The sequence below is a fragment of the Hypomesus transpacificus genome, unplaced genomic scaffold (assembly GCF_021917145.1).
Source record: "Hypomesus transpacificus isolate Combined female unplaced genomic scaffold, fHypTra1 scaffold_30, whole genome shotgun sequence".
In the NCBI taxonomy this organism is placed as follows: domain Eukaryota; kingdom Metazoa; phylum Chordata; class Actinopteri; order Osmeriformes; family Osmeridae; genus Hypomesus; species Hypomesus transpacificus.
The window spans coordinates 202,416-216,610 of NW_025813826.1; the positions used below are offsets into that span (position 1 = coordinate 202,416).

The window sequence follows — 14,195 nt, forward strand, 5'->3', positions numbered from 1 at the left end:
CCCGGTATTATAGGATTGGACGTTAGCAGACTTAGTCCAATTTGGTTGGTCATTTTTATAACTATCTCGCAACTAGGCGGAGCCCCACGGCCTAACAACGGCGTTGCTATGTAGGCATGTTGCGTAATGTAAACGTACGGAGAGCATCTCTTGAATGCACTACAGGCGAGCCATCCTGTTGAATTTTAGGAAGGTGTGCACAAACAAAAGAAACGTCCCCTTTATCAACGACTATCTCATATTTTCAAGAAAAACTTTAAGTTTAAAGAGTATAAGAGAGCAAGCCAACATGTTTTCGAAACGTGTTAAAATCGTAGCACTGTTTGTAAACGATTATTGTGGGTTGTCTTTTAGAAGATGAGTCAAGAAAAGGACTGTAGGCCTACTGTACTTCACGACAGAAGAAAATGATCTACTTCTCAAGAGTGACTTGTCTGCTTATCTACAGGATGGACTAAAATGCAGCGAAACGCTGATAGCAGTAACACATAACATCACATTAAAGACAATTGATGACCTCTTGTGGGAGGTACTCCAAACTGCATTAGCGTTCAATTTATCGTTTGACTACAGCCAGTCAATCAACTCGATCTGAGTAAATCAGAAAAACGATTAGATGGATTGGAATGATTGGAAATTCAAAGACAGCAAGTAGAGCATCAGAGTAATCAGCTGCTTTTAATGTTCCCAAACCAACAAACATAGGTGCGTATTGACATCTGGTCCGTTAAAACTACACTTTCACAGTCATTATGTTACCTAAATATAATAAAGCAACCTCAACATTTGAAATGAACCATAACCACAGTTAACATGACCCAGTACAACATTAATACATTAAAAGTAATATTTTAACTAAAGGGCAACAAACGGACAAGCCATCGGAAATGTTGATTCTAATTCAGTCAGAGCTGAATACATCAGTACTGTAAGACACAGAAGTAAGGCCTGGACCAGGCAGAGCTAGCGGATTCCCAGGATCTGCCTGCTTTTGCGATGGTAGTTTCTCTCCACCTCCCCCAGGGCCTGAGCACGTAAGTTGGCTGTCTGTAGCCTCTTGTGCAGCAGCAGCTCTTGGGTCTTCAGGGTCTGAGGACAGCCAGCCTGCTGGTTCTCCTTGCCATCTCCAGCAAAGTGAACCTTCTTTCCTGGGGACACATTCTCCTCTCCCTCATCTAAAGACCAGGTGTCAAAAACAGGCATAAACTGTAGAGATTCATATTATATATTGCATCAATATCTCTGAAATAAGCTAGCTATAACCCCCTATAACCTATAACCCCCCCCCCCACACACACACACACAAAAAAAGGAATATTGTGTGAGATGACCCAAGAGTGACTTTAACGTGCATCCTCCCTTTTATTGCATCTCTAAGAACATAACAGTGAAACATGCTTTTGTTGCCTTGCCCCCATATTTTTGTGCTTTAAGATAAACTTTTATTTACAACGTTAAATACATAAATAATACACTTAAACTGAAATAAAATCAATTTCTCCCCAATTTGAGGAATACAACATGTGATTGTCAATTCTTGTCTATATTCAGTGGCTCAAAGGGATTTCCTCTGACTCCCATACCTATGTTATTAGTATAAAGTTGTGCCAGGGTCTTTTGTTGTTTCAGGATGTTGTAATTCTTCAGCAAACTCTCAGCTCTGGGGGGTAAAAAACTACAATTATATTGCATAGGAATTATGATGCCAAATCAAGGACAACAATACATCTGTATGGTGGAGGGATAAAATGCTAATATTCTGCTAATTTGTGGTCGCAGTGTGCTATATTTGTAGTGCTGAAATAGGAAGTTGTTTTAAGCTACCTGGCGAGTCTCTCATTGGACTTTCTTTCTCGAAGGCAGAGCTCCTGCTCTCTCTCTGTCAGTATCAGACACACAATCCAGAAGATCAGTGCATGACCAAGCACATTAAGTGGAAGGTGTTCCAGCTACTACATGACTAGGGGCTTACGTTCAAGTCTCTCCTCACGGTCCTTCAGAGCCTTCTCCCTGTCCTGCAGCACCTTCTCCTTCAGCCTCAACTCTGCAGCCAGCGTGGGGGCAGGCTCTGCTGCTTTAGGAACTTCTGGATCAGCTGACCTCTGTTGTCGCCCCTGTACCTTCCTCTGCTCCACGGCAACTATGTCTGCCAGCAGGCTGCTCTGGAGTATGGACTCCACAGAGGGCCTCAGGTAGTCCTAGCAACAGGGCCCGGCTTTGTTGAGTCAACAAAACAACAGCCTACAAAGACCTAAACAAGCATTTAACCTGAAGAAACTGATATATCACCTGTACTATGCCATTGCTTGCATCTTTTTAAAGTATAAAAAGCTATAAAAAATAATGTATATATATACACACACACAATATAATGTATAATACATAAGTCATTATTACAAACCTTTAAGTGGAGCATTCTGGCCAGGAGTGCATTCAACTCTTCAGAGTATCTATAGGGAATCCTTCTAAACTTGCCCTCTCTTATTTTCTCTGCCAGTTCTTTTTGGTTATATGCTGTAAAAGGGGGCCTGCATGGGATGCACAGAAACGTCACACTCCAACTAGTATTGGCAGAAGAAGCATTATAGAAAATATATATTTAGAGGACAGTGGAAAAGATAATCAGGTCTTCACTGTCTTCCATCCAGGACCTAATGTCTAATTTGGGCCCAAAATATAACCAAAGATCCCACCCATTCACATCAAGAACTGTTTTCACTGCTGCCCTCTGGCAAGAGGTTCTGCAGCATTCGGGCCAGAACAGCCAGATTCTGAAACAGCTTCTTTTCACAAGCTATCAGACTTCTGAATTCTAAATAACCCGTAAACACTACATCTTCATGTGCTTCATGTGGATTGGTCTTATATACCGCTGTTTGCAAGGGAGTTTTGTATTTATATGCTGTCCCATATTTATTATGTGCAATATTTATATTTGATATGGTATCTATCTACCTTTATTTTTATTCACTCCGCACAGGAGTACTGTTTGTTTTTATTTTTAGTTAGAGCACTACTTAGGAGCCAGTAGAACAAGATGTTGTTCTTATGTGCACTTTAGCTGTACTGTTGAATGACAATAAAAACGATCTATCTATATTACAACTTACGATAGGGCACACAGTTCATACAGCATGCATCCCAAAGACCAGATATCTGATTTTTCGTTGTAGGACATCCGATTCATTTGCTCCTGAAACAAAGCAACAGTGTGAGTCCAACCTAGTAAGTAACTAGTGTAACCCAATTGGGTTTCCCCTTTCCATATCCTGAGATGAAAAATGACTCACTGGAGACATGTAGTAAGGGGTCCCAACAAAAGTCTTTGCAAAACTGGTGTCGTGGTTAAGGATGCGAGCTAGGCCAAAGTCTCCGAGCTTGATGTTCTGCTTTACATCAAGGAAGATATTAGCAGGTTTCAGGTCTCTGTGTAATACAGTGGCACCTCCATCACTTCTCCTGTGGCACTCTTTCAGTGCCAACGCAAGCTGTGCCATGACACGCATGATGAACTGTTCCTCAAGGTAACGCCTGCCAAGTATAAAGAAGACAGTTATAAAACACAACCCCCCTGATAAGTAGCACAACATCATAATACCATCCGTTACCAATGAATGTATTCATTATACAGTTCCGACATTGTGTCAGCCTTGCAAAGTTAGAAGGCCTCAAGGTTGTAAAATCTCACAGTACAAACACAAAATGTAAAAAAGAAAGAACAAACCTTTCTTTGACACATCTTGTGATGAGGGTAGCGAGGTCTCCGCCCTCACAGTGTTCCATGACAATGTACAGGGTTGTGTTAGTTCGGTCTATGATGCGGTCATAGTATCTGACGATGTTTGGGTGCTTGAGCTCCCGTAGGAGGTTCACCTCGGACACCAGCATCTGCTTCTCACCCTCGGCCATGGTACCATAGTCCAACTCCTTCCAAACTAAAATCTATGCAAATGGTGTGTCCGTCTATTATTAGACATGCTTCAATTCTATTAGAGTGGATTTCATATGCTATTGCTAGCCTACTACTTCCAACTGTACTGTAACAGTAAAACATGTAGCTAGCCTATAATGGATGTCACGTGACTTGCTCAGCTAGTCAAATAGCTAGAGGCTAGCTAGTCAAACTAGCTACATTACCTGAAACACTTACTTTTCCGTCAGACTTCCTCCGTATTTTCTGACATTTGCCGTACGAGCCGGTGCCTATAGTATACAAAACTTCATAATCCTCAACATGGGACGGCATTTTCCAGCAAAGCGGTTATGACCAATGAATTAGCTTCGTGTCCGCTACAGTAGTTAAACAACGGTTCAAACCATCAGCTTTACAAGATTGTGTCAGCAAGTAAAATAATTATTCTGTAAAAATCTGTATATGCAGCGGATTATTTTACTTAATCTAGATAACATCTAGGTATTACATATAATAGATCCAGCTGGTTATTTTGCTCGTTGCTGCGTAAACAACGCGTTAACGTTGACAAAAACAAGTAGGAAGACCAGCTAAGATTGTTTCAAATTGGTACCTAAATACTTGTATGCGATTGGTCTTCCCATGTCACTCGGGCATTCTGATTGGCTTTCATGAAGAGGCAAGCTTGGGTTGCTACTAAGGTTGCTACGCATATGAAACCGGCGAGCGTAACGCGGGTGTGAAAATTGCTTTTTTTTCACCACAAGGTGGCGGTAAAGACACACAAACGTCAAGGGTAGAAAACGTACCCCTTTTTTGACAACCAGTCTCATACTTATGACCCTATTGTAATTGTTGGTATTATTATTAGGATTCCTCCGTCAGGACAATTTTTTGTCAATTATTTTGTCAAATCTTCTTCAAAATGACCAGATATGCTCTTCAGACCAAGCCGCACAAAAGTTATGGTAGAGCATTTTGATCCCCATAACCGTTTGTCCGTGACAGCCAATCAAAATCAGCAGAATAGCGACCAAACAGGAAATGAAGTCATATCTCAGCAGTTCTTTGAGGCAGTGACACCAAATTTGATATGCCTACTCGGAACCTTATTTTGAGTATGTCCTCCAAAAATTGTGTCATGTGAGTTAAAGGGGGCGTGGCCGGAAGCATAAACGTGTTTTGGCTAATAACTGTTGAAGTGTTTACCTTAATAAAGTAATTTCTTTGTCTGTTGATGTCTTGTGAGATATCAAGCTTGACCATCGATAATGTTTCATAACAACCGAATTGACGCGGCCGCCATTTTGGATTTGATGGAAAAGTGTAAAAACCTTTTACACGCCCCAAATGTTGTACAATGTTTACTAAATTTGGCACAGATGATCTTCAGACCAAGCTTCACAAATGTGTCAGATGGATTTTCCATTTTCAAAACCGTTTGTTCGGTAGAGACAATCAAAGGCGGCGGCGAAGCCGCAAAAGACACGTGAGAGCGTAACTCAGCAACCATTTGTGCGATTGTCACCAAACTTGGGTTCCATCGTTCCCACGTGGAGCAGAAGAGGCCTGCGGTGTTATACCAGAAAAAAAACACTTTGAACACTCACTACTTTGGAACGCAAACAGATATTTCAATCAAACTTGGCGTGTTGCATGAGTAAAACAGGTTGTTGTGACTTAATTGTTGCGCAAGTGCTATGGAGGCCATGTCCTGCTCTGGACTGCTTGGCCCCTCCATTGCTGCTTGCAGCTATATTTATTATTATTAGGGGCCAAGCAGCGAAGCTGCGAGGCACCTATTGTTATTGTTAGTATTATTAGGGGCCAAGCAGCGAAGCTGCGAGGCACCTATTGTTATTAGGGGCCAAGCAGCGAAGCTGCGAGGCACCTATTGTTATTGTTAGTATTATTATTAGGGGCCAAGCAGCGAATTAGGGGCCAAGCAGCGAAGCTGCGAGGCACCTATTGTTATTAGGGGCCAAGCAGCAAAGCTGCGAGGCACCTATTGTTATTGTTAGTATTATTATTATTATTCTTCTTAGGACTGGGTGTCTATGGCAGCCCCCATAAGCGCTTGGTCGAAAGTTGTGAAATTTGGCACACTCATTGGGGACAGTCCCATGGTCCAATTCACAAAGTTTCATGTCCCATACTATGGCACTCTAGCGCCACCAATGGGTCAAAGTTGGAGTTGTGTTTACACACGCAACTTTTGAACCGTATGTCCTATTTTCAAAAAATGAAGTACCATTGGATTCCCTGGATCAAGCCGAGTGCAATGCACACCATGGCGTCAATTTCCGGTTATATAGATTTTCCGCTATTTCCGGTTTTATCAAAAACCTCTGAAAGCCTACTCCTCCTACAATTTTTGTCAAATCTTCTTCAAAATTACCAGATATGCTCTTCAGACCAAGCCGCACAAAAGTTATGGTAGAGCATTTTGATCCCCACAACCGTTTGTCCGTGAGAGCCAATCAAAATCAGCAGAACAGACACCAAACAGGAAATTAAGTCTTATCTCAGCAGTTCTTTGAGGCAGTGACACCAAATTTGATATGCCTACTCGGAACCTTATTCTGAGTATGTCCTCCAAAAATGGTGTCATGTGACTAAAAGGGGGCGTGGCCGGAAGCATAAACGTGTTTTGGCTAATAACTGTTGAAGTGTTTACCTTAATGTCAGCATAGGCCCCTTGAGGACCTTGGTGTCCTTACGTTTCCGATTTTGTATGCAATGGTAAAAAGTTATCCAAATCCTGAAACATTGATAGTAAAGGCCAAGAGTAACAACCACACTTTAACCAAAGCCCGTGTGGATCTTGTTGGTATTGCATTTCAGATTTTGTATGCAATGGTAAAAAGTTCTAAAAATCCTGAAACATTGATAGTATAGGCCAAGAGTAACTACCACACCACAAATGGCCCACCATTACCCATAGGTGGTGCTACATGCCACGCCCTAAAGCACAAAGATACAAGGCTTTCTGGAATGGATAGGCTCACCAAGCCCCCTCCCTTCACTTTTTGGCTTGAAATAAAGGCCCTTGTGGATCTTGATGGTATTGCATTTCAGATTTGGTATTCCATTGGTAATTCTGCAGCATAGATTTTTCTATACAGTTACAATTTGTCAAGAATACACATTTTTCAATGGTATCGCAATGTTTGGAGGAATCCGCCATTACTGCTTGCAGTTATATTTATTATTATTATTGTAGGGAGGGTACATGGGAGTTCGCCCAACCAGTCTACACATGTTTTGTGGATTTGGAAAAGGCGTTCGACCGTGTCCCTCGGGGGCTCATGTGGGGGGTGCTCCGAGAGTACGGGGTACCGGATTTCCTGATCGGGGCTGTCCGGTCCCTGTACGACCGGTGCCAGAGTTTGGTCCGCATTGCCGGTAGTAAGTTGAACTTGTTTCCGGTGAGGGTTGGACTCCGCCAGGGCTGCCCTATGTCACCGATTCTGTTCATTACCTATATGGACAGAATTTCTAGGCGCAGCCAGGGTGTTGAGGGGGTCCAGTTTGGTGACCTCAGGATCGGGTCGCTGCTTTTTGCGGATGATGTGGTCCTGTTGGCTTCATCGGGCCGTGACCTTCAGAACCGGAAAAGGGTGGAGTGCCATCTCCGGGTCGGGGAGGAGATCCTGAACCAAGCGGAGGAGTTCAAGTATCTCGGGGTCTTGTTCACGAGTGAGGGAAGAATGGAGCGCGAGGTCGACAGGCGGATCGGTGCGGCGTCCGCAGTGATGCGAGCTCTGCATCGGTCCGTCGTGGTGAAGAAGGAGCTGAGTCGAAAGGCGAAGCTCTCTATTTACCAGTCGATCTACGTTCCTACCCTCACCTATGGTCACGAACTATGGGTAGTGACCGAAAGAACGAGATCGCGAATACAAGCGGCCGAAATGAGCTTTCTCCGCAGGGTGTCCGGGCTCTCCCTTAGAGATAGGGTGAGAAGCTCGGTCATCCGGGAGGGGCTCAGAGTAGAACCGCTGCTCCTCCGCGTCGAGAGGAGCCAGCTGAGGTGGCTCGGGCATCTGATTAGGATGCCTCCTGGACGCCTCTCTGGTGAGGTGTTCCGGGCACGTCCCACTGGGAAGAGGCCCCGGGGAAGACCCAGGACACGCTGGAGGGACTATGTCTCTCGGCTGGCCTGGGAACGCCTCGGGGTCCCCCAGGAAGAGCTGGTGGAAGTGGCCGGGGGGAGGGAAGTCTGGGCCTCCCTGCTTAGGTCGCTGCCCCCGCGACCCGATCCCCGGACAAGCGGCAGATGACGGACGGACGGATTATTATTGTAATTTATCTCATGAACACCAGACGCTCCCATGTTACCCCGCTCCTCATCTCTCTCCACTGGCTACCCATCAACGCCCGTATCAGATTCAAGACCCTGTTACTGACCTTCTGAGCAGTGAACGGGACTGCACCCGACTACATCAAGTCTCTCCTGCAACCTTACACCCCCACCCGTCACCTACGGTCTTCCTCAGACAACCGCCTGGTGGTCCCACCGCTCAAGACTGCCAGGTCCCAACACAAGCTCTTCTCCTGCCTGGCCCCCCAATGGTGGAACCAGCTCCCCACCTCCATCAGGGACACCGACTGTCTCCCCACCTTAAAGAAAAGGCTCAAGACACACTTGTTCCGGGAGTACAACGGCACTTAGGAATGCTTGGCTAGACCTGTTGCTAGTTTCCTCCAGGATCACAATGACTCTTATTGAGTGACTTGTTGCTCTTGTAGGTTAGTTATAACGAAGTTAAGTCTTGTACTCGCTGTGAAATATTTTACTATTGATTGTTCTTCCACAGGTACAGTCCTGCACTTTTTGTGGTTCATGTTGTTTTAATTTGTAAACTTATATAACTGCATGCTCTTATGGGTCTTCCCTTTTGGCACTTGTTTAGTTTTCCACAATGTATGCTTCATGTTTTGGCTGCTTGCAATGTTTGGGACTACCTCGTTGTTATGATCAGTGACCTATGCTCTTTTGTAAAGCTCTCTCTTGGAAGTCGCTTTGGATAAAAGCGTCTGCTAAATGCATAAATGTAAATGTAACACATTGGTAAAAAGTTTTGAAATTTGGCATATTGATACAACATGCCACAACTATGGCCCAAACACAGACTGGCCCACATCAGACCATAGGGGAAGCCACAGGCCAATAGTATGAACCTGCAGAGCCGGAGGCCCTGGAGAGCCGGAGAGCTGCAGTTGCAGGACCGCAGTTCTAGGACCCTGACAACGCCACCTAGCGAATTGAAAGGCAGTGTCACTAGTGTGCAAAAAATGTGCATATTTCATAGATGTCAAGATCCAGTGTAATTTGATAAAACTAAGTAAGCAAATGAAGGAAGATAAAATAGTCTGAAGAAAAGGTGGAAAAATATTAATGTGATAAAATGAAGTAGGCCTAAGCAAATGAAGGAAGCTAAAATAGCCTAAGAAAAGGTGGAAAATATATCAATGTGGACAGATGTGTGATGTCTGGAGTGGCCTTAAACGTTTTCTGGGACTACAGAGAACCAATGTACACCCTGCAACATGAGCCTTAAGGATTGTTGCACATTTGCAGATACTCTGAACTCGTTCTAGAGGGCTTAACTTCACCAAATAGCCAAAGTCAACAAAGCATTATGTCCTGATAACATCAGTAATAACAAGCTCATGGAGACCTGCTAAAAACAACTGGCCCTGTCTTCTGTGAACTGTTCAACTGGTCCTTGGAGGAGCTGGAACACACAGTTCCAGCTCTTTGGAAGACCTCTGCCATCTGCCTTGTTCCAAAGAAGAACAGACCCAGGCTTCCCAATTACTTCCAACATGTAGCTCTTACATCAGTGGCAATGAAGAGTTTTGAATGTCTGATACTTTTGTAACTACAAGAGACAATCCAGAATCTGGCAGATCAACTTCAGTTTGCCTACATGAAGTGTAGAAGTCTCGATGATGCTGCCCTTACTTTCCTGCATCATGCACTCCCATCTGGAAAAACTAAAAGCACATGCTAGGCTTGTGTTTGTGGAATATCTCTAGTACCTTTAACAGAATGTAACCACACCTGTTGGGAATACAACTACTAAACATGAGTAAATCCTTGATTCATTCTGCAGATAATTAAATTACACACACAGGGTTCTGTCAAAATACTTATGCAATGTACGTATTCTGTGATTCGTTTCATAATTTTATTTTATGCTCTATTATTCATAAATATCAAGGTTGTCTGAGGAAATACAAGTTTAACTCTAATCTGTTATACTTTAATTTATTTAACGTCATCATCACAAAAAAATTGAGTAATGTGGGATGGTGGTGCTGCACAGGATCCACCGCTTCCTTCTCTGCTGCTGGTGGTAAACCTCTACGGTGGATGGGGCTGCATGAGGATGCTTCCTATCGTGTGGATGGGCATACTAGATGGTGTTTTGTATTGGACATGACTCAAAACATTGATCACATCAGTGGATCAGATCATCTTTCATATTCCTGTAAATACTGCACATGCCTGTGTGCATGCTACATTTTGGATGTGTCTGACACCACAAAGTTCTGGAAAAGTGAAGTTCTATTCTATGTGCTATGGCTTTTGCAGTCGCTCAATCTCAGCCACAAATGTGTAATGTTAGAGAGTTGGCTTTTTTTAAAGAAATGGAAAGAGCAAACATACACTTTCTTTGGAGGGTGTTTTAGTTTCAAAGCTGCAAGCCACGCTGTTTTGCGTTCCTTATTCCTTGGCAAGGAGTGTGTAACAGACGTGGTCTTGCAAGTTCCGTCAGAAGTATACGGGCATCCATCCGCTCCAAACGGGAGTCGAACTCACCACCTCTGACATCCCAAGCCCCACCACTACCAACTACGCCAACGAAAAGCTAGCAAATCATGGACGCGGGTGGCCTGTTACATACTTGAGGAGTGAGTTTCACCACACACCGGCTACAAGTGCAAAGCGGGCAATGGACACTGACAATTTCTTAGAAGTTGTTGATGTTCGAAGCAAGACGTTTCCAACGAAAATCTTCAATGTTATGGAATTGTTATGGCAACCGACAAAGGCACAAGTGTAACCTGAGCTCATGTTAGCAACATTTAATTAAACACAACTTATTCTAATCAATGTAATGTTGCCTTCTCTGTCGATATCATGGTACGCTAGTAGAGGTTAGACCATAGAGTTAATGTAACTAGAGTAAGCTACTTTTGTCTTCCAAGATGGCGTCCCCATTAATTTCTATGAAAGTGCTCAGTGGCGCAGTGAGGCAAACGAGATCGCGAGACTGGACGCGGCCATCTTTCCACTTCCGTGTCTTCCTGTCTAACTTTAAACAGTGGCTCTTTTTTTCCATAGCTCCGAGAGCTCATGTAAATCGGCTATCGGCCAATGTGAACTTTAGTGCTCGTGCCCTGTTAGTATCCGCCAGCACATTTGCAGGCAACTTTCATTGACTAAGCAAATAAATGGGTTGCTAGTTTACCCATTTCAGATTGGTTTCAAACTTAGCAAAAATCGGGAAAAATTCTTCTATGAAAAAGCTAGTAGTATGAGCCAGGTTCGAGAATCAAACAAAAATTATTGGGGGAGATAGTTTTGTAAATGTTGAATGGAGTTAATAGAATAAAAACGACCGGAAGAGTCGGAAACCTAACCGTACATGCAATACCACCTACATCCACCGGGGCCGTTGCTTAAAGCCGAGGGGCGAGGGGTGGGGGCTTGGGTTAGACGCTAAACAGGAAACACAAAACCGGAAAGCGGAAGTAGTTCAGTACCCATTGGTTGCTGGAGAAACAGGTGGATATTAGACATGGTATTAGCAGAGCCTGTTTTAGGAGAGCCTGCCCACTCCCTCTTAAGCCCCATTGTACCGAATTTTGTTGCAGTTCCACCAGAGTTCCACTGGGAGTGATCGCGGTCGAGTGCAAAATGTATGGGAGTCTATGGAGCTAAACTGCTAAATTTGTCTCTTTCGCCTGATTGTCGTTGATAAATCTCAGATTTGATTATTGTTTTTGCATGTTCAACATTGATTAAAGGTCAAAAGTTGAATGAACGAGTACTTATGTCCTTTCGATTTCTTACAGGGTAAGTCGTTGTTGCCCATAACAAGCTAGCATTCTGCTAACGAATGTTGATTGGTTAGTGAAGGACTGACTACGACCAGAGATCCCTCTTGATTCCATCCGAAGCAGAACCAGAATGTCACAGCATTAGCAACATTAGCAACAACATTAGCAAGCCAAAACTCTTTCTAGCATGTGTATTGACAGGGAGAGCCTGACCTGTCAGCTGTGTTGTCGATGCGTCGAGAGTAAAGTGGAAGTAACCAGTAACCTTTCGATTTCAGAATTCAAATTACTAGACAAAAAATGATATCCTGAGAAAAGTGGATTTTGAGGGGTATAGCTCCATAGACCTCCATTCATTCTGCAATTCGACCGTTAGCGCCCTCATATGGAACTTGAGTGGAACTGCAACCAGTTCAGAACCCGGAAGTTTCCCGAGAGTGGGAGTTCTCTCTTATTAGTTAGAATACGGGGTAGGAACCTTCTGTATGTAACCTGTGTGACCGGTAGGGGGGGTCAATAAAGGAACACAGTTCCGAGGATGCAGTCACGTCTCTGCGAGTCTCCCTTAATTAATATTAGTTAATACTGCAAGGCTAACTGAACATGGTGTCAGAATTTAAGACAGTAAGAGGCACGGTAATGGTGTAGGGTCAACTGCATAGTGCACAAGTTTAGAGCGCATTGTTTGCGAGCATATTCGTCGAGTGAAATTTGTTAAGCTAGTCAGATAGTTCGGCTAGCGCTAGCATCACCAAGACGGGAGCAACAATGGCTCATTACCAAGTTAAGCCTCCAGAAAAGTTTTCGTTCAAGTCGGAAGAGTGGACGAAATGGATTAAACGATTCGAAAGGTTTCGCATCGCTTCTGGGTTGGACCTACAGGATGAGGAAAACCAGGTGAATGCGTTGATTTACTCAATGGGAGAAGAGGCAGAAGACATTAGTTTCCCTGCATTTAAACGAGGAAGAAGCGGGTGAATATGCAACAGTGAAAGATAAACTGGATGGGCATTTCATAGCGCGCAGGAACATTCTATTTGAAAGGGCTAAATTCAACCAAAGACAGCAAGAAGTCGGCGAGTCAGCAGTTTCCACACCGCGCTGCATTGCCTAGCGGAGTTCTGCGGAAACGGTGCTCTGCACGACGACATGGTGAGAGATCGTTTAGTTGTAGGCCTGAGAGATAAACGCCTATCAGAACAGTTGCAGATGGACCCTGAACTGACATTGGAGAAGGCAATTAACAGGGCACAAACAAGCGAACAGGTAAAGAAGCAACTTGAAATGCTGAAAACAAACTTTAAAGCAGAAGCTAGTAGCACTCAGCTAGACAGTATGCACACGTGGCAGCGGGGCAGCACAGCAAAGCGATCAGCAAAGTAAACAGAAATTTCATAAAAGGACACGGGATAGACAAACACAATGCAACAGATGCGGAGACACAAGAGGGCATCATCCGCAGCAGTGTCCAGCTAGAGAAGCTGTGTGCCACGAGTGCGGACAGAAAGGACATTATGTAGGGTGACCAGACGTCCTCTTTTACCCGGACATGTCCTCTTTTCGAGACCTATAAAATGCGTCCGGCAGGGATTCCAAAATTGTCCGGGATTTTGCCTCGTCAGATATTTGTGTTTCTCTGTGTCTTTCACAGACTAGTTATTACGCCTACAAGTTTTGGAAAGGGTATCTCTGTTACATTCCACCTTTTGCGCGAGCTCTGACTGTAGAGAGAACTGTCATTGGTCAACCGCCTTCTCAATGTTGCCAGATGCATAATAATTATCCTCTCAATACGATCATTTTGAGCCTTTGGTTTGATACTTCGCCATTTCCAATCTGGCAACACTGTGAGCACCTTGTCGCCTTTGTTATCATTATTGCTTCAATATACTGTATGAGGACTGAAAATTGTCTTTATTTTCTAATTTTAATATGTGGCCATTTACAAAATGTATTATTTAATTATTTAAAATGTGTTATTTGTTATCATTATTGCTTTAATATATGAACAAGACACATTAAAGACATTAAACAACCACTGAAAGCCACATAAGCACTGGACTAAATGCAAAACAAAAGGATTTGTTTTACATTTGCAATTTGCAATTTTGTTAAGGTTCAATAAATAAATGATCATATAGCATATTGCATTTGGCTATATGACCCCCCCCCCCCCCCCCCCCCCCCCCCCCCTGTGTGACGAAGTGTC

General features: G+C 43.7%; 1 protein-coding gene across 3 annotated transcripts; it reads right to left on the reverse strand.

The window, feature by feature from the left end:
• Positions 1-660: 660 nt before the first annotated feature.
• nek2 (NIMA-related kinase 2) lies at positions 661-12,217 on the reverse strand. 3 transcript variants are annotated; one of them, XM_047015498.1, is made up of 10 exons: positions 12,200-12,217; positions 4,151-4,290; positions 3,725-3,942; positions 3,291-3,531; positions 3,111-3,193; positions 2,402-2,528; positions 1,973-2,198; positions 1,825-1,879; positions 1,584-1,660; positions 667-1,175 (listed from the first exon to the last, which is right to left on the reverse strand). In XM_047015498.1, exons 2-10 carry the CDS (start codon positions 4,244-4,246, stop codon positions 964-966), a joined length of 1,335 nt encoding a protein of 444 aa, XP_046871454.1. In that variant the 5' UTR covers positions 4,247-4,290; positions 12,200-12,217; the 3' UTR covers positions 667-963. The 3 variants fall into 3 exon arrangements, with proteins under 3 accessions (XP_046871453.1, XP_046871454.1, XP_046871455.1); XM_047015497.1 differs by lacking the exon at positions 12,200-12,217 and having other exon boundaries at positions 661-1,175; positions 4,151-4,822; XM_047015499.1 differs by lacking the exon at positions 12,200-12,217 and having other exon boundaries at positions 4,138-4,822.
• Between the last annotated feature and the right edge of the window lie 1,978 nt (positions 12,218-14,195).

What these genes read in the sequence shown, in the direction of transcription:
- nek2 (XM_047015497.1), bottom strand. Translation starts at nt 4,246, where the DNA reads ATGCCGTCCCATGTTGAGGATTATGAAGTTTTGTATACTATAGGCACC. An exon ending in TATGAACTGTGTGCCCTATC is followed by an intron (nt 2,529 to 3,110) that starts GTAAGTTGTAAT and finishes CATCCCATGCAG; the next exon opens with GCCCCCTTTTACAGCATATA. An exon ending in CCGTGAGGAGAGACTTGAAC is followed by an intron (nt 1,880 to 1,972) that starts GTAAGCCCCTAG and finishes TGATACTGACAG; the next exon opens with AGAGAGAGCAGGAGCTCTGC.